This window comes from Prosopis cineraria, unplaced genomic scaffold, assembly GCF_029017545.1.
Source record: "Prosopis cineraria cultivar Desert tree isolate PC_DT_omini unplaced genomic scaffold, ASM2901754v1 PC12, whole genome shotgun sequence".
Classification (NCBI taxonomy): Eukaryota; Viridiplantae; Streptophyta; class Magnoliopsida; order Fabales; family Fabaceae; genus Prosopis; species Prosopis cineraria.
Genome location: NW_026555343.1, coordinates 6,558,733 through 6,586,194, shown reverse-complemented (window position 1 = coordinate 6,586,194; position 27,462 = coordinate 6,558,733). Strand labels below are relative to the sequence as shown.

The 27,462-nt window shown below is 30.7% G+C and overlaps 1 protein-coding gene and 1 pseudogene across 12 annotated transcripts; one reads left to right on the top strand and one right to left on the bottom strand.

Annotated features, from left to right (window-relative positions):
* The first annotated feature begins 3,326 nt into the window (after positions 1 to 3,326).
* Positions 3,327 to 18,974, top strand: LOC129288832 (disease resistance protein RUN1-like). 12 transcript variants are annotated; one of them, XM_054925609.1, is made up of 12 exons: positions 3,332 to 3,894; positions 5,151 to 6,638; positions 8,362 to 8,843; positions 9,279 to 9,466; positions 9,680 to 9,955; positions 10,075 to 10,788; positions 11,376 to 11,807; positions 11,917 to 12,044; positions 12,759 to 12,934; positions 14,450 to 14,885; positions 16,174 to 16,493; positions 18,318 to 18,974. In XM_054925609.1, the coding sequence occupies exons 1-7, from the start codon at positions 3,401 to 3,403 to the stop codon at positions 11,784 to 11,786; spliced, it is 4,053 nt and encodes a 1,350-aa protein (XP_054781584.1). In that variant the 5' UTR covers positions 3,332 to 3,400; the 3' UTR covers positions 11,787 to 11,807; positions 11,917 to 12,044; positions 12,759 to 12,934; positions 14,450 to 14,885; positions 16,174 to 16,493; positions 18,318 to 18,974. The 12 variants fall into 12 exon arrangements, with proteins under 12 accessions (XP_054781587.1, XP_054781585.1, XP_054781584.1 ...); XM_054925606.1 differs by having other exon boundaries at positions 8,362 to 9,466; positions 14,450 to 14,541; positions 14,669 to 14,885; XM_054925614.1 differs by having other exon boundaries at positions 3,869 to 3,894; positions 5,151 to 5,235; positions 5,336 to 6,638; positions 8,362 to 9,466.
* A 138-nt stretch (positions 18,975 to 19,112) lies between these two features.
* Positions 19,113 to 24,623, bottom strand: LOC129288837 (disease resistance protein RPV1-like; annotated as a pseudogene).
* Positions 24,624 to 27,462: the final 2,839 nt, after the last annotated feature.

The window sequence follows — 27,462 nt, the reverse complement described above, 5'->3', positions numbered from 1 at the left end:
TGGAATAGCAAGTTTTCTAAAATCAATATTTACTCTAACTCTCTTGAAGCTTATTCATTCATTCACTATGATTTCAACAATAGTCATCCTCGCTTTGAAAACCATCATGAAGATTAGAGACCTTAATATGAAAGTCGATAATCACCTTTGATCATTTTTCTAGAAAAGCCAATAATTGTGTGGACTAACTCACACGTTATGCTTCATGTGATAGTCTGGATATTAAAATTTTAGATAAGTCACTTATAGGGTGCATAAACTTGTTGAGTGATGACTTGATTGATTTGATTGTTGTCTTTCACATCGTTTTCTCCATGGCCTTCCTCATTAAAACAAAATATCAAATATATGACCTACTGGGGAGAAATTAAGACGGACTGGGAGTCTCTTATATACATTTCACTAATGCATCTTTTAATATCCTAACTTTTTAATTTTTCTTTTGGTTTAAATAATTAATTTTTCACATAAAATAAAGACATTTTACTATGTTGAAGTCTTGAAACGATGAAATTTTGTATTTTTAATGATTTTTCAAAGAAAAAATCACTATCACACTCTTTTAGTGAAGAAAAATCATAAAAAGACCAAAACTTCACTTTTTTGAGAAATTTCAATCTATAAAAATATTTTTTATTTTATGTAAAAGTTAAAAATAAAAAAAATTAAAAAGTTGGAATATTGTAAAAAATATTAGAGAAAATATATTACACATGCTAACTGGTGAATTTCTCCTCTCTTTCCGCGTCAATGTGGAAGTATTGAATACATACAAAGACCCATCACGGAACAATAACGGGAGTGTGGCTTAGTCAGAAGTTATTAGTTTATGAGGAGTTTATAGGAAACTGCGCTGATGGCAGAAAGCGTGTTTTCCTCTTCTTCTTGTTAATTATCTTCCTCTGTTTCAATGTATTCCTTCTGTCTTTATATATAAATTTTTTTTAAATTATTTTTATTTTTAAATAGAAAAAGATGTTAACATATTTTTTTAATTAAATGAATCGTTATTGGTTAATGAATAAATTATTAAGACAAGTATTTTCATTAATTTATTTTAAAAATAAAAATTTATTAAAAATAAAATTAAAATATTACTGTATTTTTAATTAAATAATTAATTTTTATTAATTTATTTGATTTGATTAAAAATATTTTATATTTAAAGACGGAACGCGTAACTTCATTGAAAAGGTGTGAGTTGTTGACAAAAACATCAGCATTAAATGCAGAGAGAGACGAGAAAGCTTCGGCATCATACAGAGGAGAACTTAATAGAAAAAATAATAATAAATTTTTTTAAAATATATAAATAATAATTTAATATTTTAAAATGTTATAATTTTCTTAAAGTTTTTATGAACTTTTCTATTATTAATAAATTTATATAAATTATTAAATTATTTTTATTAAAAATAAATTATTTATAACTTTTTTTTTGTTTGTAATTTTTTTTAAATTCTTAATAATATAACAGTAAATTATAACTTTACATGTTAAATTTTTTATTTATTATTATATTATTGTGAATATAAAAAAATATAAATAATTTATTTTTAATAAAAATAATTTAATAATATATATAATTTGTTAATAATACAAAAATTTATAAAAATTTTAAAAAAATTATAATATTTATAGATGATTAAATTATTATTTATATATTTTAAAAGATTTAATTATCATTTTACTAACTCAATATTGGAATCAAGATGATATTGACATCACAGCCGACATAAGCAAGTTGATTATCGAAGGTCCGAAATTGGATGTTTCCACCATAACTGCACATGAACTTAATTCATGACGATTTCATTGCAATTTTTTAAATTTTTTTAATCGTTATCTATGATTTTTGAATAACTTATTATAACTCATAAATTATTTTTTATTCACTAATAATTAAAATTAACTTTTATTAATTATAAAAGTTAGATTAAATTATTTTTAAAAGTTAAGAGAACAATTTATATGATAAATAAGTTTAAAGTTTATGATGCTATTAAACCTAAAGTTTAAGATTAATTTACTCATTTATCCTTTATTATAATTATTTTTCCCAACATACCCCTATTTAATTATTCACCATTAAAGCACTTATATAAAATATTTAATGAGAATACAATTAGAAAGATGTAATATTTTTTAAGAGATTAATTCTATTTAACTTCTGTTTTTAAAAATTTTTTCCTATTTTTTAAAGACAAAATTTGAAAAACTCATTTGAACAAGTATTTTGATTTTAAATATTTTTAAAACTGTTTTTCTTTTTATTTTTTTAAAAAATGAAAATATTAACTGCAGTCCTTAGACGACCATCATTATTAACCTATTTTTTAATTTTAAAATTATTTTTAAATTAATATAACCAAACAAATTTTTTTATTTTAAAAAGCAATTCTAAAAAATATATTATAAAATAATTTTAAAAATAAAAAATATCAATATAAATAAAATAGACTCTAAAATTTCACCTCATTTTTTTGTAGAACCATAAAATAATTATTTTTTTAATTAAACACGGGTGTAATTCAATTCGTGGCACCATCAAGTGTTAAATAATTTTTTTCCCATCTGTTTTTTTCCAAGAGCTAGAGCTACTCTCTACACACAATACAATGTACTAGTAATTAGTAATACAGTAACAGTAATTATTTAGTTCTTGATGGTGCAACGAACTGGAGTACACTCATGGTCACGAAAAAAAATAATTATTTTATGGTTCTATAAAGAAATGAGGTGAAATTTTAGGTCACATTTAGTATCTTAGAATTGTAAGAAGGAAAATAAAATTAGACATGAAATTATTTAGTTAACTTATTTGATATGCCTGATTTGTTTTCTCAATGAAATTTGACTCTATCAAGATTAATGGAATCTAATTCTACTGTAGGTCATGAAATCTAATTCTAATTCAATAAAAAATTGACTGATGTGTCATTGAAAAAATAAAATAAAAGGCATTTTAAATTTTAAAAGCACAATCTTTATTTTTTTTTTACTGCTAAGTTTTTTCACTTAAAAATAGGGCCTCAGTCTATGTTTGGTTTAAATTCTTATTTTCTACTTTTAAAAATTATTTTATAATATAATTTTTAAAATTTTTTAACATAAAATAAAATAAAAATTTGTTTGATTGTTTTAATTTAAAAATCATTATTATTATTAATTTCAATTTGTATTGTTATTTTTTTAAAATTCAGTTATCAGTAGAGTTGAGAATAATTAATTATTTAAAGTGAAATTTGTAAATAATTCTCCCAACAACTTTTGCATCCACGTGGAAGGAGAGAAGAAACTTTTCAGGCAATGTCGGGGAAATTGCGCAATGTACGGGAAAATAAAAGCATAGTTGGACCAGGCCTTGCTCTGCTCATGTCTCTCTCTCTTGAAGTCAACCATGTCTTGCTTTGCTTCTTCATCCTCCACTGTCGCATCGGATTTGGTTTACGATGTCTTCTTAACTGTGAGTGATCCCGATCATCCTGCAAAAGCTGAATTAAGAAACTATTTCAGGGATCTTCAAATCAAAACTTTGATTGATGATCAGAAGGGGGTGTTTTCGATAACTGAGATAGCAAGGTTCAGAATGGTTGTGGTTGTTTTCACACCAGGTTTCGTGGAGTCCGATGTATTCCTCAAGGGACTGATGAATATAAGGAGGAGCCAAAAGATCATGAATACAAAAGTGTTGCCTGTATTCTGTGGAGTGAGCGAGGAGCAGGTACGTGAGCAGTTGGAGGGTATGGATTTGAGAAGATCAGAATCGTGGCATTTGGATTTCGATTTGGAATCGAGAAAAGCCAATACTGAAGCCGCGTTGCTTTTAGATTCGAGAAAAGCCATCGTTGAAGCTGCTTCCTCACATGGCTACACTCTGTCTTCTGATTTTGGGTAATTAATCCTCCTTTTGCTGATCTTTCAGATTGTGCTTTTGGCCAACTATGGCAATAATCACTTTTTACAACAATAAATACTCCAAACACTAAATAAAAGAATCAGAATTGGAAATGAAAATGAAATAAAATTAGGTTATAATAAAAGTTTGATAGTATTAAATTAGGTTATAATAGTATTACATTACTGTTGCTGGGCCGAAGTCATGCGCTCTGTGGACTTTTTTTGTGACTGTATTGAATCTATTTTATTTGTGACCAAAGCGTGTGAGAAATCTTATCTTTTAAGGATACTGTAGATGATGCCTGTCTTTTGTATCGTAGTATTGGAGTCTATCTATTCACCATATTGATAGAGTTCAATACTTATGCTGACTATTTGGCAAAACTGTCTCATAATTTAAATGTCAATTTTTATATCTTTAATCTCTCTCTACTTCTTATATAAGAAGAGGCGGTTGATGAAAGAGCCCTACTAGTAATTATATCCTTGATGTAATCTCTTTTTGAGATATAAATGCAATTTTCAATCAAAAAAGTATTAAATTACTGTAATGTCCTCCTCAAATAGTTGTGCAAAAAAATGTCCTTGTCAAATTAAAAAAAAATCTGGAACTCGAAATCGTCCACCATGGTGTTTCTCCACTGTTGGGGGCCAGCATATCACCATCCCTGTCCAGAAACGTTAATCAACACTCACAAAACAGATTCAATAAAATCAAAAGATATCCCAAAAACCTGGCATTTCAAAGAGCCCAACCAATAATTGGATCCCAAAAATAGAAATCCCCTCCTTTGCGTCTGGCTCGATTTTGCCTCCTGAAGTTCATGCACTTCATCACCTTTTCCGTGCCTCATCATGTCCTGTAGTGTGCAATTTAAAAGGATTTGAGATGAGGAATAAGGGTGAGCCACCTATTGTCAACAACCACCAAGAACCCAAAATTGCATAAATATATATATATATATATATATAATAAACTTAGTTTAAAAAAAAAATTTAACGGGTATATTAAAGAGTAGTTGTATTGGATTTTGTGATGAAAAATTACGTCACTAATCAAATCCCCTGTGCTAAAGAGATGAGCAAACACACATGCACAACACGATGAAGCAGTCGTACTCGAGAAATGTTGTTAATAAAGGAATTTAAACGTACTGGGTTTACATTTTTTATATAGATATATACATATTATTTTTTTTTTCAAAATACGTGCCTTTGTCTTTTAGATCTAATTTTAACTACCTACACAGGGATAAAATCAGTAACGGTATTGCAGATCAATCATGTCTACACATGTTCCACAATGTTATGTTTGAGGATCGTCCATATCATCAAGTAGGGTTATCGCTTCGTATGAGAAAATTGCTTGATTTTTTGGGGTGGCAATACATTATGATGAAAGATTTGTTCATGGTCGAAATTTGGGGCCCTGCAGGTATTGGTAAAACTACAATTGCCAAAGAATTTTATGATAGAGTTGGTGGCAATTTTGAAGGGAAGATTTTCTTGCAAAATCAAACCGATAAGCATCAATTTATAAAAGATGTTAGGCAACAACTTTGTTCAGATACTTCTGGAGTTGAAATAGAGGCAAATGATGTCTTATTGACATGCATGTCACCCCGTAAAAGAGTCCTAATAATATTTGATGATGTAGATGATACTGATGTTGATGATTATATTTGCCATGTATTGCGTAAAAGTAGAAAGTTGTTTGGTAAAGGGAGTTTGATATTCCTTATAGCAAGACAGATGTCTCCCTCTATCGGCTTTGTTGACTCATCGTATGAAATGAAAGTGTTAGACAGTCATGAGTCTCTTAAGCTGTTCAGTTTGTACGCATTTAAGAAATTTCCTCCAGCGAAGGGTTTTGAGAATCTTTCAAAGAAAGTCGTTTCTAAATGTTTTGGCCTACCATTGGTTCTTGAAATAATTGGCTCTCTTTTGCATAAAAGGACAATACCGGAGTGGAAAATTGTATTGAATAAATTATTGGACAGTGCTACATCATATCCTGGTCTAATTACAACGATGTGTAGACTTACTTATGACTTTTTAACTGACCCAGAGAAAGATTTATTCTATAACATAGCTTATATTTATGAGGACCAAAGTAAACATGATGTTACACAATTGTTAAAAGGATCGAGATTTCCTTTGGAAATAGGAATGAATGTACTCATTGAGCGAAACCTTGTAAAGGTCGTGAATGACAAGTTTTATGTTCATGATTTATTGCGGGAGGAATGGGGAGCCTATAGCTATGGTAAAAGACAGAAGCTCAAATATAGCTATGATGTATTTTTGAGTTTTAGAGGTGAAGATACACGTAAATCTTTTACTACTCATCTTTGCACTGCTCTAAAGCAAGCAGGTATTGAGGTCTACATGGATGAAGAACGAATTGAAGGGGGAGATAATATTTCTTCTTCGTTACTGGAAGCCATTGAAAGTTCTAGAATTTCAATAATTATATTCTCAAAAAATTATGCTGGTTCTAGTTGGTGCTTGCAAGAATTACAAAAAATCATGGAGTGTTACAAAACATCTTATCAAGAGGTATTGCCTATCTTTTACGATGTTCGGCCATTTGAAGTTCGTAAACAACAAAATGCTTTTGGAAAAACATGGGAAAAACTTGTCAACAGAACATCAAGCAGCAAAGTGAATGAATTGACAACCAAGAGAGCCCTTGCAGAGGCTGCCAACTTTTCTGGTTGGGACATGCAAACCTACAGGTATTTTTTATTTGACTAAACTATAATTTTAATCCCTTAACTTTACATAAGGTCATTTTCATCTCTTAATTTTACAAAGTATCTTTTTAATTCTTTAACTCTGATACAGTTAATTTTATTATAAAAAGTTTTTACATTAAATTTTTAAATGTTGACAAAACATTTTCATCTGTTGACATATTAAATTTAATTTTTTTTTAAAATAACAATGAATGGCACAAAAAATAAACATTTGAAACTAATGGTGTCAAAGTTAAGAGATTGAAAAGATATTCTATAAAATTAAAGGACAAAAAATTGAAACCTTTTATAAAGTTAGCTGACAAAAGAATACTTTAGCTTTTTTATTTTCTTTTACTTGTTACTGTTAGGAATAGTCAAATCCCTTTCGGTGTTTATTTTTTTCATAGCTAGTTTGACTTCTTTTGGATACAAGTTTCATTTAGAAAAATCTTGAAAGAAAAGAAAAGAAAAGAGAGAAAAAAAAATTGGTTTCAACATGAGATTTATGAGCAACCCTGGTTAAGTTCCTAGCTTCTTTGACTTACCTGCCTCTTAATGATTAAAAATCACATGAATCATCCCTTGGTAATCTTGCTACCACTACCACAATGCTCATGTTTTTATAGAAATCTGTTAATGCAGCAAAAAAGAAGGTTGAATTGGGTTTCACACATAACAAGCGCTTTCCAAAAAAGCTTTCGAAGTAGTTGGAAATATATATAATAAAGCATTTAGATGTATAATAATTCACCAAAAAGAGTATATGAAAGCAAAATTAGAATAATGCAGAGTTATAAAAGATGCACTACATTTTTCACCAAAAGAGAGAGAAAGAGAGGTGCACTTAATTGGTAATGATGACCTTCTTATATATTATTGATTGGCCAACAAAAGGGGCTTTCATATATGATGGAGTATAATTCTATAACCAAATTCTTAATCTTAATTTTAGGCTAAATCGTCACTAATTCTTCTATAATTTATGGAGGACAAAATCAATGTCGTTAGATGTAAAATTCTATTCATGTCAAATTAAACAATTATTATAATATAAAGTTAAAACTCTTCTTTCACCCAAAAAAAAGAGTTAAAGATCTTCAAATTAAAATTATGCAGATTATAAGAAACCTGTTTAGTTAATTAATATTTTGGGGGAAAACTGAAGCAGAACGTGTAATGATGTAAACTTAAATTTTACTCGATTTTGAGTAAAAGAATGATTTTTTTGGATTTTGGTCATCATGGAATGTCTCTTCATATTAATTACAAAAGCTCTTGTGTAGTCACATTCAATTAAATTTCACTATTGCTTCATGTTATTGTTTGTTTTATTATCATTTATTGCTTGTATTACTTATCTAATGTTTAACTAATTAAAATGAGCTATAATTACCTGAAGATAACTGATCTGTGTCGTATGTGATATATAGCAAAAAACACAAGATGTTCCATAGGAATCTTATCTGTGCTCAAGTTTAATTTAGTCAAGACATAACAGTTGATATAGTAATTCAAGTAATCTTGAAGGAAAAGGAATTGATTGTGTACACCATTGACGATGCCGAGCTAAAAAATGGAGTAGCAGGTTGGTCATTTCAACAAGTTATTTGAATGTCTTCTTCTGGCAACACGTCTGTCATTTTGTTGCTATTATTATTTGAAGCATGCACTTTAAGCATTCTCTGTAGAACTTATTTTCATCTAATGTTAATGTTGCCAGAACTGAAACCGAGTTGATTGACCACGTTGTTGAAACTATTACAATGAAGTTAGGCGACAGCAAATGCTTGTTTGTTGCTCACCATCCTGTTGGATTAAAGCCTCGTATGCACGATATCATCCAATTGCTAAGAAGTAAATCAAATGAAGTTGTCATAGTAGGGATTTGGGGAATGGGGGGAATTGGCAAGACAACAATTGCTAAAGCCATCTACAATGAAGTTGGTCAAAGGTTTGAGGGAAAGTGTTTCCTTGCAAATGTTAGGGAATTATGGAAGCAAGATAATGGTCAAGCTTATTTGCAAGAACAACTTCTTTCAAGCATCTTAAAAGCAAGAAGGAAGACGCTACCAAATATAGAAATGGGAAAAACTTTGCTCAAGGAAATGCTTTGCAAGAAAAGAGCTTTTGTTGTACTTGATGATGTGAACAATGAAGATCAACTTAAAGCATTATGTGGAAGCCGAGAATGGTTTGGCCAAGGTAGTAGAATAATTATCACTACTAGAGATGAACATTTACTTAAGATCCTTAAAGTGATTCATGTATACAATGTGAAAGAAATGGACGACAATGAATCACTTGAGCTTTTTAGTTGGCATGCATTTAAGCAAGAGATTCCAGAAAAGGATTTTGCTACGCTTTCAAGAAGCATAGTCTCTTACTCTGGAGGGTTGCCCCTTGCTCTTGAAATTCTTGGCTCCTATTTATTTGATAGAGAAGCATTTATTTGGAAAAGCGTTTTGGAGAAATTACAAAAAATTCCCAATGATCAAATACATGAAAAGCTAAAAATAAGTTATGATGGTTTGAGTGACAATATGGAGAAAGATATATTCCTTGACATAAGTTGTTTCTTTGTTGGTATGGATAAAAGCTATGCAACACAAATATTAAACGGTTGTGGACTTCATGCAGAAATTGGAATTACTCGTCTAATCGAGCTAAGCCTTGTAAAAGTTGGCAACAAAAATAAGCTTGATATGCATGACTTACTACGTGACATGGGAAGGGAAATCATTCGTGTGCAATCACCAGAGGATCCTGAGAAGCGTACTAGATTATGGTTTTATGATGATGTTGTTGATGTGTTGAGAAATAACAATGTAAGAACATTTCTCAATGACTAAACTGCACTATTTCCTTGCCTTTTTATAAATAAAATTTAATGCTTGTTTCTACAGTATCGAGTATGGTCTTGCTATCTTTTATTTGCTAATTGTGGGTTTAAGACCTTATCCCATATTGCACATTTCACATTTTCATTGACTTAATTTTTGATTTTGGAGTATTATTTTTTTCCTTCTTTAATTTTATAGGGAACGATGGCCATCAAGGGATTGGCTTTAAACATGTCAAGGAACAATTCATTATCCTTCAGTACGAAAGCATTTAAGAAGATGAAGAGACTTCGTTTGCTACAACTCGATCATGTACAACTTGCAGGAGACTATGGTTATCTATCAACAGAACTGAGATGGCTTCGATGGCATGGACTTCCCTTAAAAAACTTGCCAATGGACTTATGTCTAGAAAAGACAGTTGTCATAGACTTAAAGTGGAGTAATCTTACTGAAGTATGGGAGAAAAGCCAGGTATTTACCATGATCGTTTGGAATTAAACACTAGGGACAGTTGTTACATATATTTCCGTTGATCTATTTTATTCTTTCCATTATTATAGAGTTTATGCTAAAATTTTCTCCTTTCACAGTTGCTGGAGTGGCTGAAAATTCTCAATTTGAGTCATTCTTATTACTTGAAAGAAACACCCAACTTTTCAAAGCTACCATATCTTGAAGAGTTAATACTCAAAGATTGTCCACGTTTGTCTGCAGTTCATCATTCCATTGGTGATCTTAAATATATTATTCTGTTAAATTTAAAGGACTGCAAGAGCATCAACCATCTCCCTGTAGGCACATATAGCTTGAAATCTTTGAAGACCCTTAATCTTTCTGGCTGTTCAAAGATTGAAAAGCTTGAAGAAGACATGGAGCAAATGGAATCTTTGACAACATTGGTGGCAAATCGAACTGCTATAGCACGAGTGCCCTTCTCATTAGTAAAATTGAAAAGCATTAAATATGTGTCTTTGTGTGGCTATGAAGGATTATCTCGTGATGTATTTCCATCTCTTGTTTTGTCTTGGATGTCACCAACCTGTTACTCAAAGTCCTTGTTCCGAGCATCTCAGATCATGCCATCTTTGATCAGGTGTTTATCACATCCTTTATTCACTAAAAGCATTGAGAAATTAGGAGCAAGACAAAGTACATCTGGAGCTTATTGTCAAAAAACTCCAAAATTAGTTGAATTTCCTGAGCAAGTTCACACAGATAGGTCAACAGCATGTATGAGTTCTTTGACAATGCACGTAGGTGGGTCCAACAAAGTTGTGGATACACTTCTAAAGAGTATTTCAAAGGTTATTTTCCTTCTCTTTCTACTCCACTACTGCATAATTTATCTCAATATTGGAAGAATAACTTTCTTATACATGTTAAATAGCTATTAAGTAACAAAATGTTTTGAAATTTGAATGTAAAAGAATGTACAGTGTTCTTAAATGAATATCATTTAGGGGTTAATATGTACATTATATTATACTTTGAACAATATCATGAACTTGTGTGTGTTAATCTGTAATAATACACCCTAAATTGACCCTTTATGCAGTATCAGACATGAGTGTCAAAGATTTAACATTGATATCTTGACCTAGTATGAGTTTTGTATAAAATAGTTCAAAGGTGTCAAGATAATTCTTTTCTCATCATTTAAGGGTTAATATGTACATTATATTATACTTTGAACAATATCATGATCTTGTGTGTGTTAATGTGCAATAATGCACCCTAAATTGACCCTTTTCCTCAATAGCAAACATGAGTGTCAAATATTTAGCATTGATATTTTGAGCTAGTATGAGTCTTGTACAAAATGGTTCAAAGGTGTCACGATAATTCTTTGCTCTCAATTAACGGGTGCCTCTTTCTTGTGTTCATGGATCAGGGATGGAGTGATGGAGGGCTTGAATATTCTCTTCCGAGAGATAATTATCCTAATTGGCTAGTTTTAGAAAATGATGGGTTTTCAGTATCATTTAAAGCTCCCCAAGTTGCTGGTCATTTCTTAAAAGGAATGGTCCTCTACATTACCTATTCATGTCTTCAAGATAGCATTGGATCTGTGTATCCTATTGGTGTTGTTTTAAAGAATTTCACAAAAGCTACCTTGAATTTCTACAAGCGAGATGCTACGTCTTTTTCTACTGATGAAGAATGGCAGAACATAATATCTAATTTGGAGCCTGGAAATGAGGTGGAAGTTGAAGTTAAGTTTGCAAATAAATATGTTGTGAAGAAGACTGCAATCTATCTTGTATATGATGGAGAAGTTAACAAGCTGAGCATCACTGAATAAAGTTAAAGCATAAACGAAAAGGTACTTTTTTTTTTTTTTTATCTTAGTTAATTGGGCTGTCATAATATGAAGTTCACTTTTACTTACTTTAAGCATACTATGTTTTTTTTTTTTTTGGATAATGCAACAGGGATTCACACAAGCAAAATGTAAGTAAAGAGTGATAAGTCGAAGGCTTTCTGACTCCCGGGCTTTTCACTTTTTTGTTATTTGTTGAGGAAAGCAAAGACAGACACATCGTGTCTACCTCCATCTCTGGTATGATGTCATAATACTCTCTTTATCACTTTCATCCTCTCTGTTATTACTATCTATTATATAGTTTATCAATGATCATTATTATGGGGCAACCACAGTGATTTTGCTTAATCCCTTTTTGCTGACATGACATTACAGTAGAGATTTTCTTAGGACCACTTTTGCTACCTCAAATTAGGTTTTCTGTTTGACAATGTTTCAATGACCATGCTAGACTTTTCATGAAATTCTTTGAAGGAGATATATTCCAAGTTGAAAGACCTATAGATTGGAAAAGACAATTTGTGATACATAAAGTAATTGATCCCATGTGTGGACTTAATCTACATCCAGTTATGGTTTGAATGAGTTATTGATATAACTCCATATATTTTAGTGATTTGAGAGCTATTTTATGGTAAATTTAGAGAATTATATACCTTTTCGAGTTTACTTTTTTTTTTTTTTTTGCTTAAAAAGTTTAGATAAGTTGGATCCAAAGGTTCACTAAAACTAGGGCATATTTCTAGGTTCATTGAGTACTTACAAAAGTATTTATAGATTAAATAAATTACCTACTAATAAGGTCACATCAGTTGTGGGATTTGATCAGATGATCTTGTTGATTATGAGTGAAATTCTTGTCAATCAATTGGAATTGGTGGCTTTACTTTTTCTTTACCTTTACTGTAGGTAGTGGATTTTAGCTTTGTTTAATTGTTTGTGTGGCTCTAGGTGACCCTTTGAAGTGGATGAGTTGTATGGATAGCTTGTGACTAAGTGGTATCAATTTGGCTTGTGAGCTCAAACTGAATGTTGACTCAGCCTTGGACTGTAGCTGTGGCAAGCGAGGAATTGGCCTTTTGATTGATCCGTGATAGTTCTGTTCTACTCCTTGTTAGCTCTTGAATGTGAGGCACTTTCTTAGTAGATATCTTAGTTTTTTGGACCAAATAAAAGTTTCTTTAACCCTAATTTAATCTTGCCCTATTCTATCAGCTTTCATGACTGGGGTGGTTGCACTGTAATGGAGCTGAAATCAAGATTGCTTGTCTTTGAATGATTGATGCTGCAGAAAAAAAAAATGAAAGGATAGAAAATTGAGAGAGAAAAAAAGCTAGAGAATTAGTAATTTAGTATCATCATAACTGCTTGTAGTTTGATGGACAAAAAATATATAAAAAAAATAGACAACGGTCACAATGCCAATAATACCCTTACGATAGAATACATCAAGTTTTATGTCATTGTTGGAAGTAGCAGGACACCTACAGCTCACATTACTCAAAGGCTCCTTAACATTATTTAATGTGCTTCAAATCATTGGTTGTGGTTTAAAAAGGATGATCATCTGTGTTTTTTTTTTATCTATTTGTCTCCACAGGGTATCATGATGTCTGTAATCTGTATATCCTATTAGTGTTAGTGTGTCATATTAAAGAATTTAACAAAGGCTACGAACCAGAGAGATTCTGCAACTACTGGTCGTGATAAGGAATGGCAAAACTTTGTATCCTGTTTTGAGCATGAAAATGAGGTGGAAGTTGCAGTTGATTTTGCCCATAAATATATTGTGAAAAAGACCATAAATATATTGTGAAAAAGACTGATGTTTATCTGGTAAATGATGGCCATAGATTATCTATGTGAGGGAGAATAGAATTAAAATGTAAAGCTTTGCACGAGGAAAATTTTTTTCTCCCTTAATGCTGTTAGAAGACAAATTTGGTTTTTTTTCTTTTTCTTTTTTTTTTCCTCTTTTTTTTTAAAGAAAGGGAACCCATCATCAAAGGCTAACATATATTATTAGCATATTTTTTTATACAAGCAAATTAAACACACTTACAAGCATATGTATTAATTTATCCAACATTTGACTGGCAGGAGGAGAGCTCTGTCTCTCTGTCGTCTTTGCTTCCTCTGTCTTTGTTTCACTTTTCTTTCTTGTTCATCTTTTCTTCTGTTACGTTCTTTGCTTTTCTTGTTCTGATTTTCTCTTAATCTTTCTAATATGGGCTCATCGGTTTCAAGGCCGGAGTTCTTCTTGGCACAACTCTCACTATGTGAACGGTATCATTTAGGACAATAGAAAGTTTCATCCATCAAAGTTGCAGACTTGTACAAATAATTTTTGGAAGCTTCAAGGATTTATTTCTGGGGTTCAATTTGTGCAAAATAAATTTACTCTTTATTTTGAAAAGACTTAAGGTCATCTTTACATGCTTCAAAATGGTCCTTGGCTCCTTAACGGTGGTTTAGTTGTCTTGAAAGAATGGCAGCCTTTTACTCCTCTTTAGTCGATTTCTTTCCACACAGTTGATCTTTGGTTACATATCTATGGCTTACCTGTTGATCTTTATACTTTAGAGATGGCTCGGCTATTTATTAACCATTTTGGTTTTTTTTTTTTCTGAATTTTGATCAAGGCTGTCTAAGGGATGCTTATGGCTTCATTTAAAGGTTCGCATGTTGCTATCATCCGAGCATAAATTTCATGGAGTCGTAACCTTTGCATCAGGTGCTAGCTTTGATTTCTTCATTCAAGCTGAACGTTTATCACTGCTTACACATTGGTAATGTGGAGCATTCTTGCTCCTTTGTCTGTTCACTATCTTGAGTTTGTTCGTTCATGGCTTTGATTATAGTATCTTGGTGGATTATGATTGGAACTGGAAGTTCAATTATTATCATCCAGAAGATCCTCTTCGCAGAAAGTTTGACTCTCTCTGTTGGCCAGAGTTTCTTTGTTCTGACATTATATTCCTTCATCTGATGTTCCTAAAGATAGTTTTTCTGGCTGGAGAATTTATGTCGATGAGGAAGATTTTTTTGGAAACCTTTTGTGACAGGCGTCCATTTGAGGTGTCATCTTCAAACTCTACTAGCTGTCTCAAGCGGAAATATTTCTCCATCTCTTTGCCTTGTTGCAATGATTCGATCATCAAGTCTTGATATGCCAAAATCACGAAAATTTAATCCTCCAATGCCTTCTTGATGATTTATAACAGAAATTAATTAAACTAACTATATTTTTCAATAATCAAAATGTAATATGTTTGGAAAAAACAAAAAAAAAACAATTAAATCCAAAACTCTTATTCAAATTTTTTTTTTGTTTTTAAAAATAAAAATATTTTTTGAAAATATAAACCAAACAGCCTTAATCCACGCCTTCTTGGTTCTTGAATTATGTCCATGAGGTGGCAGCTTCTGATCAAAGCAAACATCTAAAACGAAAGGCTTCATCTTCTGCTTGCGATATGGTTAAAAAAAATCCTTAAAAGTACAATCGACACCTGGGCTTTTCTATGTGCTCTGCTCTTGCCACTTAAACTTTCACGGACTTCCGACCTCTGATGACATGAGATATCAAATGTGTCAATTTGAATGGGGAGAATGATAGACCTGCTTAGAGAATTATATAATAACCCAGAATTTAAAAAAATGTTTAAATAAAAATTTATTAATTAATTAAAGTCTATGGTTGGTTATTTTGATTATAGTTTTATTAATTTTGGGAACGCAGAGAATTGGTGGTTTAGTGGAGTCTCTGTCAACTGCACAATTATTAGATAATGTTAGGGAGTATTTTTTTTTTTTTTTTGTTTTAAGATGGAATGACATGAGATGGGATGGTTAGAAGTCTTGTGTCATTATTTGAAAGAAAATTTTAAAAGAGAATCAAATGGTTTGGGGTTGCTTTTTAATTTGTTCCTTATCATCCTAAATTCATTTTTCTTGACTTTCAAAAGAGAAAAATGATATGATAGAAATAATATTTTTATAAAATTACTCTTATCTTTCTTACTTTCTTTTACCCTTTCACTCATCCTTACCTTAAAATTAAAAATATAATTATATATTATTTAAATTTATTAATTTTATAATTATTTTTAAATAAAATCATTTATGTTTATAATGAAACTTTCAAACAATAGAATGTTTCACTTCGTCTCACTTCACTGCATTTAATTTCATGAATGATTATTCTTTTTCATTCTATAATATGCTCTTAAACATACCTTTTAGGTTTCAGGTTCAAAATGATTTTTCCTTTTGCTATTAATCTGACAAAATTACGAATATGCCCTTATGACCATTTGCTTTCTTCCTCTGATTTAACTTTTTGATCGGACATTTATTTTTCCAGAAGCTTCGCTTATCCTTCTCCGATCCATGGTCTCTCCGCCATTTGGACTTGCCGCCGTTGCCGGAGTAGAGGTGTGCCATAGATTTCTGTCAAATTCCTAACTCCTGATCTTCCTCCTTCGATCCTGTTCTGAGTTGTAGAGAGGTCTAGAGGTCGAAACTCCTCTGCGTCTTCTCCAACCTTCGTTCACAGTTCAGACCACGGCCGTGTCATTTTCTCTGCTGGAGTGCATCGAATCTTCTCATTTTTCTTTTTGGTGCAGTGTCAAAGATCTCTCTTCCTTCTTCTTAGCTCACGTCGTTACTGGCTGAACAAGAAAGGTTTGACCCTAAAGTTTAAATTTGCACTTGGAAACATGAAAGTAGTAGCATACCACTGACTAACACAGTTTCTTTTATAAAAAATTTTAATTAAATATATATTTATAAATATATTTATATCTTATGATTTTCATTCAATTTTTTACGTTGATTATTTTATGTAAAAAAATTTTATTATATTAAATTTTGTAAAAAGAGTTGGAATTATGTTTTAAATGGATGCCGTAAGAGTTATTTTTACAAATAATATTTTAATATTTGTTATGCCTTTAAATTTAACTATTGGTTTTGATAAGGTAAATTTCATCAAAGCAAGTTGTTCGAATTATATCACTTTCTTATCGATATTTTAGAATTAGCCATAAACAATAATTTTATTTGATAGTATTTATTTTTTTTATACATTGATTGTAAACATTCATGTATGGAATAGATTAAGCCTTTAAAACATCCTTCATAAGAACTTATGTCAAAAAAGTTTAATGTTCAACAACATTCTTTTGTGAATTTCAATATTTGAAAGATGATATGGTGTTCTAATAATAATTTGATTTCGTGCATGTTTGAAAACATTTCGATAGGATTGAATATAGGATGCTTGTTGCTAATAGCAGTTTTGTTAACCCTTGTCATGTCATAATTAAATCCTAGTTAGCTTAGTATTTGTGAGTATCATATTCATGTTTGTTTCGTGGACTTTGTGTATGTGCTTGTTATTCATAGCTTCCTACCGTGCTTGTTTCGTGACTTGTCATGTTTGTTATTAGTGGCCTCTTGTCGTGTTTGTTTTGTGGCTCTTAACTGCGCTTATTAATTACTTACCTTTATAGATTGTATATTTATGCTTAATTGGTTAGTTACTCTCGTAGACTTTGTGTCTATCCTTGTTATTCGTTCTGATTAAGTTTTGTTGAGAATGAGTTTTGAAACCTTCTATTTATTTAAAATTGTTTTTTTTAAATAAATTGCTCTTTTATCATATATGGATTTTATATATCTAGTTACATTATTTATTTATTGTTGTCATATTTGTTAAAGGATATATTATAGTCTAGCAATGGAACTTAAATTTCTAATAATCTTTATTTAAATTCACACATCCATAGTTTACTCATATGCATAGTTGCTGATTTATGAGATATTTATTTATGTTATATGTAATAATTATTTTTATTAAATTTAGAATTGTCTCATTAATATTCTTCCCAATATTTTTTTCAATTTAAACTTGGAACGTTATTCACTAAAAATTATTTCTTTGATCTTAGATACATTAATTGTTGCTGTACCTTCTTTTGATCAATAAGGGGAATGGTAGATTAAGTTTTCTTATGATGTAAATTTAAATTCATGTATTATGATTTGTAAGCATTATGTTAGGTGCTCAATATAGGTTATGGTTAGGGTCCTTATTGTATGAAATACTTGTTTGTTGACTGAAAGAAGTTGAACTCCTAGTTGATATAATGTTTGTTCAAAAATTTTTATGAAATTTTTATGAGATCCTATTTATAGGGGAGATTTTATCAAAATTTTTACCAAAATATTAAGGCTTCATTTAAGTGATAAGTACTTTAAAAATGAAAAAATTTCTTAATTTAAGTTGAAGGGATGTGTGTTTAGGTGTATATCCTGAGTTGGTCATTTTCATATTTTTGAGGTGTGACAAGTTATTTATAAATAAGGACTAACAAGTTATCATTCAAAAAATAAGCTATTGTTATCATTTTAATAACAAACAATTTTGTATTGGTCTTTATTAGTAAGTAATGTTTTTGAGAAGTTCTTGAATTTAATTCTCTCATTTGAATTTGTGAATGCCAGGAGTTGTGTACATGCCCAAAATAAGCTGATAAAAGTTAAAGGCAACAAAAAACACAAACCCTCTGAAGCTACGGATCTCAACAATGAATGACAGAGTGCAAATGACTACGGATCTCAACCCTCTTGGTCTTGGACAAAATCAGCTGTTTCTCGGGCTCCTTTTTGACTAGCTGCTCCTTTTCAAACAAAATCAGTGCAATATGGCAGGGTGATGACTTAGTTTTCGCAGAGTTTCTAAGAATCCGTGAATGTTAGAAGGGTTTCTGAGTTTCTTAGCAGCCACTCAAAAACCCTTCTTGCAGTACTGCCAAAACATGTCCCTTGTGGTGGAACAAGGTATCTCCACGTCAAGTTCAATTGCAGCCTATTGGATACTATCTTCACCTTTCCTTCCTTTCTTTGCCAGCGTAGGAAACTCAGTTCCTACGGGAACATTCCTTTTGCTTCTTACTCTTTCGACTCTTCATCGACTTCGAATGAATGAAGGTTGAGAAGCAGTTTTTCATATCAACTTACTGGTGCCCAATTCCTGCATGAAGACCTGAGGAGAGCTATCGTGTTCATTGTTTTTCCTTTTATGTCTGCTGCTCTTATTGCATTTGTACTTGTTTTTAATTTCAAACCTTTGGTTTTTGATTGATTCGTTACTTTTGTATATTTCCTCGGCTGTTTGTTTTCAGTCTGTGCCTGCCTTTGTGCCTAGGGAATTTGAATTCCTTGAGCTTTTATATGCATTAATCGTTTACCGTTTCTTTTAATATAATTGACTTTTGTTCCAAAAAAAAAAAAAAAATCAACACTAAGATCGAGTCTGGATCGTCTCCAAACAAGAAAGGCAATGTTGTCACTAGGACATCTTGTTGTGGATACATTATTACAAGCATATCATATACAAGAAAGCTCACACAATTCTCAGGGTTAAGATTATTTGCTTAATTGCTTCTCAGCTCACATGCTTCATAGAGAACACAACCACTCTTGAAGTAGAAGCTCCTTAGTAATTGAAAAAACAAGGTAAAAATGTTCTCTTCTTCTCTACGCAGTTCTCCACCTACAAAAATAGAAAAGTAAAACAGTTAACCTCAAACCTACCAAAAAAACAGGGTTATTAAAATTAGTAATTAAAATTAACCTTTTTCTCCTTGAAACTAAAACTTTGATCGAAGTTAACTTAAAAAAATGGCGCAAAATAATAGAGTTCTAGGGAACTAAAAGAACTTGTCGATGGTGGATGCTACATCTGATCATCAAATGAATCTTGATATTTCAAGTAGACTGCTGTGCTTTTGACAATGAATCCATTACCAAAAACTACAATCACTTCCACTCGGTCATCTGAGTCTAGATTTGACATTATTTTCTTCCACTCTTCTTCTTCAAAGGAAGTCAGCGAATCTTGCCTGTAGTGCAGAGAGGTTTTCTTTATATAATTTATGATCATTAAGCTAATAGAAGATTCACATGCCTTGTTACCCAAATCACCTGAACGGAAATATACACAAGAGATAGTCATCCTTTTTAAATTACGACCACTAAATTGAGGCACTTTAAATTTTACAGAATGTTCTTCACTCTTTAAACACTTCCAAAAGGGCTATTTGTCACCCGGGAGGACACAATCATCACCATAATTTCTCGGAGTCAATCCCTGCCTAATAACACAAGCAAAAACTGTAATTCAACCATGTAATTGTGCAAGTGGAAAGGTCATTTTCAATTTTATTAAAAAATTTACATAATGGGTAAGGATTTGTTTAAAAAATAAAAATGAATTATATATATAGAGAGAGAGAGAACCTGTAAAATCATCTCTGAAAGAGTACTAGTCACTTGATCATTCTTTCCAATGTGAATCAGAAGAAGTCTCAAACAATTTTGTGACCTCAAGCCACCAGCTAGACTATGATGATCAGCCAACACAGAAGATTCAATATCCAAGATTTTTAAAGCATTTGGTGTTGTTGCCATGCCTCTACAATTTGTGGTATGCAGGGAATGCATATTTTTTGCGGCCCCTCCATTTACTTCAATGCCATTCTCAGATGCACATTCCAACAAAAGGCTTTGTAGCTTTGGCAGGTTATTATAAATCAAAGAACCAGGGTTACTGGTATTCAATATATCAAAGGACATCAAAGATGGCATGCTAGCATATGTTGGAATAAGAGATAGAGGATTATTTCTTAGAGCGATCCTTGTCCAAGTAAGAAAAGGAAACACATCACGTGCTAATCCTTCGTAACCACAAAGAGAAATATATCTAATACTCCTTGATCTCACTAAAGAGTCGGGCACTTGCGCTATTGCAGTGTTCTCTGCTATTAGAGTCGTCAAAGAATCCATATGGACTATTTCTTCCTCTAACTTTTCAATATTCTCACAGCCAGAAAGAATGAGAGTTTTTAAACACTTCAATTTATAAATACTATTTGGGAGACTATAAAGGCCAGTACAGTTTTTCAAATTCAGTATATGAATTTTATCAAGATGCCCTATGGTATCATGTATCTTCAACAACCTTGGACAATCTTTGAGGATCAACTTTTCAAGATTTGGTAGTTTGGAAAAATCAGGTGTATGCGTCAACTCAGGAGAGTGGCTGAGATTGAGGATTTTCAGCGCATTTAATAACTACGAAAAGAACATTTCAGAGGGGAATTAATAGAGAATCTTGAATAAACTAAAATAGATAAAAATAATTGTGTGAAATCATTCATCTAGAACAATTATATATTTTCCTAAGACTTTAATGGAAATTTATGCTTACACTGTTACACAATTAATTATGATGGTGGAATGCCTAGATCTACAGCATGGAGTAGAAATGAAAGTAAATTTTGAAGAAAAATCAATAGCTCTGCCCAAAAATAGCATGGAAGCAAGATTAATCATGTAGAACAACTAAAATTTGAAATGAGGATACATTCGGAAGTAATAAAATAAAACAAAATCTAATGATAAACTTCATACATAACCTAGCGTCCCCTCAAGACATGTCTAAAGTTGATGTATTTTAACTTAATAGCAACTACAATTTCATGTAAAATCATTCATCTAGACCAACTATATATTTCCCTAACTCTTCATTTGAAATTTATGCTTACATATAATTTGTTATAATGGTGCAATGGCTATACCAATAGCAAGGAGTCCAAAAAAAAAAAACAGGGTAAATCAAAGAAAATTTAGTAGCTTAGCTCAAGAACAGAGATGAAGAACGATTCAACTAGAAGCTATCAGAAAAATCTGAAATGAAGATCTGTCAAGAACTTATGCAATAAAACAAATTATAATATTAAGCTCCATCCCTGATGCCAACAACTTAAGTATACATACCTGGGGTACCTCCCAGACTTGTCTGAGGTTGCTATATTTTAACTCAATAGCAACTCAATTATGTTGATCAAAGTCGGCAGGGATGTATTCCAAAGGAGAGTTGTGCCAATAAAGCCATTTGAGCTCACTACTAATGTATTTATATTCTCCAACAAGTTTCACGTTATCAAGACAAAGTAGTCTAAGTGTCTTCATCTTCTCAAATGATTTGGTACCAAAAACTTTATCATCTTGTGGCAAATTCAGAGCTAGCCCCTCAACAGATTCTGTACCCTGCGAACAAGAGAACATATATAAAAACTTAAGTGTTTACCTCTTACTTGTTTGCTAAAAAAAACCAGAGGTAAACCTATGTCACAAGCAAGTTCGCAGAAAAAGTAACTGAAACAACTGAGTTTTAAAATGAATAATTTGTGCCTGGAAGAAAAATTAATGACAAATAAGCCTACTTTTAATTTTCTCATGACAAGTTTCAAAACTATAAGGTTTATATGCCAAATTCATCTGTTTCATTATACTTTTTATAACAGAATGATAAATATAGCATAGAAAAGTCCTTACCGTATCTTTTGATAGTACATCAATCACATCTTCATGAAACCATAACCTACTACGCTTCCCAAAATTTTTTGGTGACTTTTCACGGATTATTTCTCTTCCCATATCTCGCAACAAATCATGCATACCAAGCTTGTTCTTCTCATCAATGGTTACAAGGCTTTGTTCCACAAGGACACCAATTCCAATGTCCGCAAAAAATCCACTGCTATTCAATATCTGTGTGACGTCATGCCTATCCATTCCAATAAAGAAGCAAGATATATCAAGGAAGATTTCTCTCTCCATATCATCATTCAAACCATCAAAGCTTATTTTCAGCTTCTTTTGAATTTGATCATGGGGGATTATTTTTATTTTGTCCAATGCACTCTTCCACTCCATCTCTTCCCTGGCAAACAAAAAACAACCAAGAACTTTAAGAGCTAGTGGCAGTCCTCCAGAATAATGAACTATGTCTCTAGAAAGTTCAATGAATTCTTTTCTTGGGCTTGGTTGCTTAAACGCATGCCAACTGAAAATCTCAATAGATTCATTTTGGTCCATGTTTTTCATTTCATATATATGGGCCACTTCAAGGTATTTTAGCAGACGTTCATCTCTAGTTGTTATGAATATTCTGCTTCCTAGACCAAACCATTTACCACTTCCACATAAAGTATTTAGTTGCGCCAAGTCATCCACATCATCAAGCACAACTAGCACTTTCTTTCGGCGAAGTCTTTCTTTTAATATGATTTTTCCGGAATCAATACTATATATTGTCATCTTTGTTTTACATATTTCTGAAAGAAGTTGCTGCTGGAAGTTAACTGGACCATTGTCTCTCTTCCACTCTTCCCTAATATTTGAAAGAAAACATGTGCTCTCAAAATCTTTACGGCCAATTTTATTATAAACGGTTTTGGCAATGGTTGTTTTACCGATACCACCCATCCCCCATATCCCTAGGAAGAGAACATCATTTGATGAACGGCTTTCTAACACTTTAATCAAATCTTGAACACGAGACTCCACTCCAACAGGATGGTCAGGAATAGACAAGTCATTCTTGTCCAATATTTGACTAACACGCCCAACAATATTCTTAATATAGTCGCTTTCATCCCTGCATTATTAACAAATATAGCAGAAAAGGAGCATGGATGATAGAAACATTATTATAAACAAAACATGTCATGCGATTGAAAGCAACACGTATCAGAATTAGAGCAGACACTATAAACAAACTACAATAGAAATAACTATATCGGGAACTAGAACAATGAAAAACCCCTGAAACTATAAGTGTCAACAGCAAACACAAAAAAATTAAACATCAAGTGAAATGATAGTTCATCATATAAAACCTTACATCTCTGAGGTGTGAATATTTAAGATGAGACACGCATTTCGAGGACAGTGCTTTTGTGGGGGAATAGAATGAGACAATTTTCATTTTCCACAAGTCACTGGATATATAGATGGGAAAGTGGGAATAGAGACAAGGTGAAATTCTTAAGGCGCAGAATTAAAAGTGTGTAATGTTTATGTACCAAAAACATACTTTCATCTATAGAAGAAAAATAAATTGTATTTATCTCTTGATGTTACATAACAAATGATGCTATTTGTGATACTTTAATTAATACTTGATCTATACAAAAATTGCATGTGCTAAGGGTTTGCGGACTGTAGCAAGAATCTGTATAGTTCGACTAGCAGGGTTTATGCATGTCTTGAAAATTGAAAAGAAATAAACGAATCAAATATCAGAATATTACCTGGAATCAGTAACTACGACAAACCCAGCAATGCCCGCAGCTTCATCGAGAGCTGTCTTCCACCTCGAAACTTCGTCTTTTTTGGGGGAAACTCTTTGTATCAGATCTTGAAATGCTTTTCCGAAATAAGATGTTTGAGTTTGACGACGAACTTCTGATGGATCAACATCGTAGAACACAGGTAAAACAACTTGACCTTTTGTTCGACGAATCTCCATGATTTTTGAGAGTTCCTGAAGACACCATCTTCAACTGGCATAGTCTCTAGAGAAGATGATAATCGAAATTTTAGAACCTTCAATACTTCGCCATAGTTCACTCCTAATATCGTTTCCTTTGGAAATCTCATTATCATCTCTAAAAACAGTAATTCCAGCATCACACAGAGAGGAGTAGAGATGTGAAGTGAAAGATGTGAGAGTATCTTCCCCTCTAAAGCTCAAGAACACATCGTACCTATAAAAGGAATTTTCAATTGAGAAAATGGTTTATAAAATTCTTAAACTACAGTTTCATAAAAAAATACAGATTTTAAGATTAAAAATTACAATGATTTACTAACAAATTTTGGTCTTGGTTGTGATCATCAGCTGCAAATGATTCACGAACCTCTGATTGACGAGCCTTGGGCTCGTGATCTTCCAAGTTGATTCTGAAAAAGGAAAATGAGAAATAAAGAAAATTATTAAGTAAACAAAAACACCATTCTGATTTTCTTATATGTTTTCTATTTTTATATAAGGCCCATTAATATAAATCCCATATCAACTTTTTCAAGCATTAATTACGTTTGTTTTTTAAATTTTTATCTGTTCGAAAATAAAAAGAAAAGCCATTTTAAATTAGGGATTAATTAAGTGGGACATAAATTCATAAAATAAATAGAGGTAATGTTGAAAATTCACATTTAATAACTTTTATTAAATTTAACTAATTTTTTAATTTTCAATAAATGGTAAAAAAATTCAGGCAAATAAATAAATGGTAAAAAAAAAAGGCTACAGTATATATTTAATTATTTATCTTTATACAATATTTTATTTTTGTCTCTTAATTTTATAAAGTATTTTTTTAGTCATTTAACCTTAACACTATTAATTTTATCCTAACAAATTTTTACATTGAATTTTTGAATATTGACAAAAATATTTTTTAAATGTTGATATGTTAAGTTTAATTTTTTAAAAATAAAAATGATTGAAATAAAAAATAATCATTTAAAACTAAAGATGTTAGAATTAAGGGGCTAAAAAATACTTTATAAAATTAAATGATCAAATTAAAATTTTATATAAAGTTAAAAGATTAAAAGTATACTTTAACCAAAAATAAATTATACTCCTAACTCCAATTCCCATTAGAGTTGTTAGACTCTAATAATTTTTGTCCTAAAATATAAAAGAATTGGAGAAAATTAGGAGTGTAATTAATAAACTTTTCTTGTTTTACTTTTATTTAATTATGGTGAATTAATTAAGATTTGACTCCCTTTAATGATTTTACTAGGGACTTTTCTTAAAGAAAAACAAATTGTGATGTATTTAAATCATTTAACTAACAAGATTAAAATTTATAGTATTGAAAAAAATAGTTATTTATTTCTTATACTTTCTCTGGACTATAATATAGGTTATTAGTAAATACTCCAAGATTTTTTTAAAAAAAGCTAGGTAGAACAATAATATCTTAAAAATATTAATCTTTTTAATTATATACTTATTAAAAATTCTATATAAATTTTTTAATAATGACAATTAAAATTTTAATACATCACTTTTCAATAAGAGTATTAAATGAAGAAGGGATATATATATATATATATATTTTTACCAACAAGTAGGAGTATAATTGAAAAATAATTATAAAAACTACCTAATATTTTATTTTTTAGACTAAATAAAACTTTTAAAAGATGTTGTATTTTATGATTTGGTGGAAGTATTTTCAGTATGGAAGAAATATAAGAGATGATAAAACTTTCAGTCTTTCAAGTTTGCCTTAAATTAAATATCAATTCAATCTCTATAATTTAATTTTTATTGATTTAGTCATTTAAGTTGGCCTCAATTATATTAATTTAGTCTTCATTGTTTAAAGAGTAGGTAACACTGTTAAAATCTACTAACATAGATAACAAAATATTAATGATAACCATGCAAATGTAAATTGATAAAAAAGTGTAATTATTAAAAAAAAATTAAAGGAACAAAAAAAAGATAAAACACAATGTAAGGAGTTAAATTAATATAAATTAAACGATTTTAAAAGCTAAGTAGTTTGGATTTAATTACATGCATGTATGTGTATGCTAAGTATCAATATATTTTATAAATTAGATTAATTTAAGAGAGTCGATTTTTATTTTAAAATCTAAAGGTCTAACATGATAATTTTAAAAAACATAAGGAACCAAAACAATAAAAATTAATATGGGACCAAAACATAAACTTAAAATATTTAGAAGTTTCATTATAATTTTTATTTATAACTCAAAAATAAGAGTTATGTAGGGGTGTGTAAAGTCGAAAATAAAGATCGAGCTTGAAAGACTTGGCCTAAAGGTTTTATTTATATAAGGGTTCAGATTTAAAAAATTGAGATTTTTTTTTTTAAATATTGAGCTTCGGGTCCCGACCTTAATAGGCCTTGAAAAAATGTTTCAAGCTCAAGCTACTCTCCAAGCCCTATTCTCTAAAAGATCAATACTAGTTCAAGTATTGTATTTGTCAAAGTGATTATTATTGGTTCTTTTACCATTTATTTTAACACAATATTAACAGATTTTTTTTTACTAATTTCTTAAACAGAATTACTTTATAAAGTCTATTTTTTGGTTTTGATTAATGTTGTATCTTATCATACATAAGTTTTTGTATTTATCTTATTTAACAATGTTGATTTAGATTGAAGATTTTTATCTTCATTTTAAAATTTGATCAAGATTCTATATTTAAATTTATATTTATTTATTTTATTAAATTTTTATATTTAAAAAAAGGGCTTGTAAGTCTGACCTGAAGTTTTTTAAATAAAGGTTGGTTTTAAAAATTAATCATTTTTTAAAAAATTGAGTTGAAGGATCTAAGCTCTTAAAAATCGGGGGGTTTTTTTTATAATAGGAGTTTCTATAAAAAGCTAGATATGATTCACCTACTTTTGATGCATCAAGGGCTTCGTCATCGACATACTAAGGTAATGATCCGCCATGATGATCGCGTGTTTTGTCGCTGCCCTAGTTTAACTTGTTAGAATTCATGTCGTAAATATCACGTTGGTAAGAGTAGCACAGTTTTAAAAATTAGTTAAATATAAAATAACTACTCAAATAAGTTTATTTTTTAAAAAAATAAAATAATTTTGAAAAATAGAATTCAAACAAGCTCTAAATAAGTGGAAGTAAGACAGGGATCAGTAAACTATAAAGAAAATACAAGGATCAAATTACATGAAGTTTTCATTCCCAAAAAAATTACAAAAAGTTTTGCCTT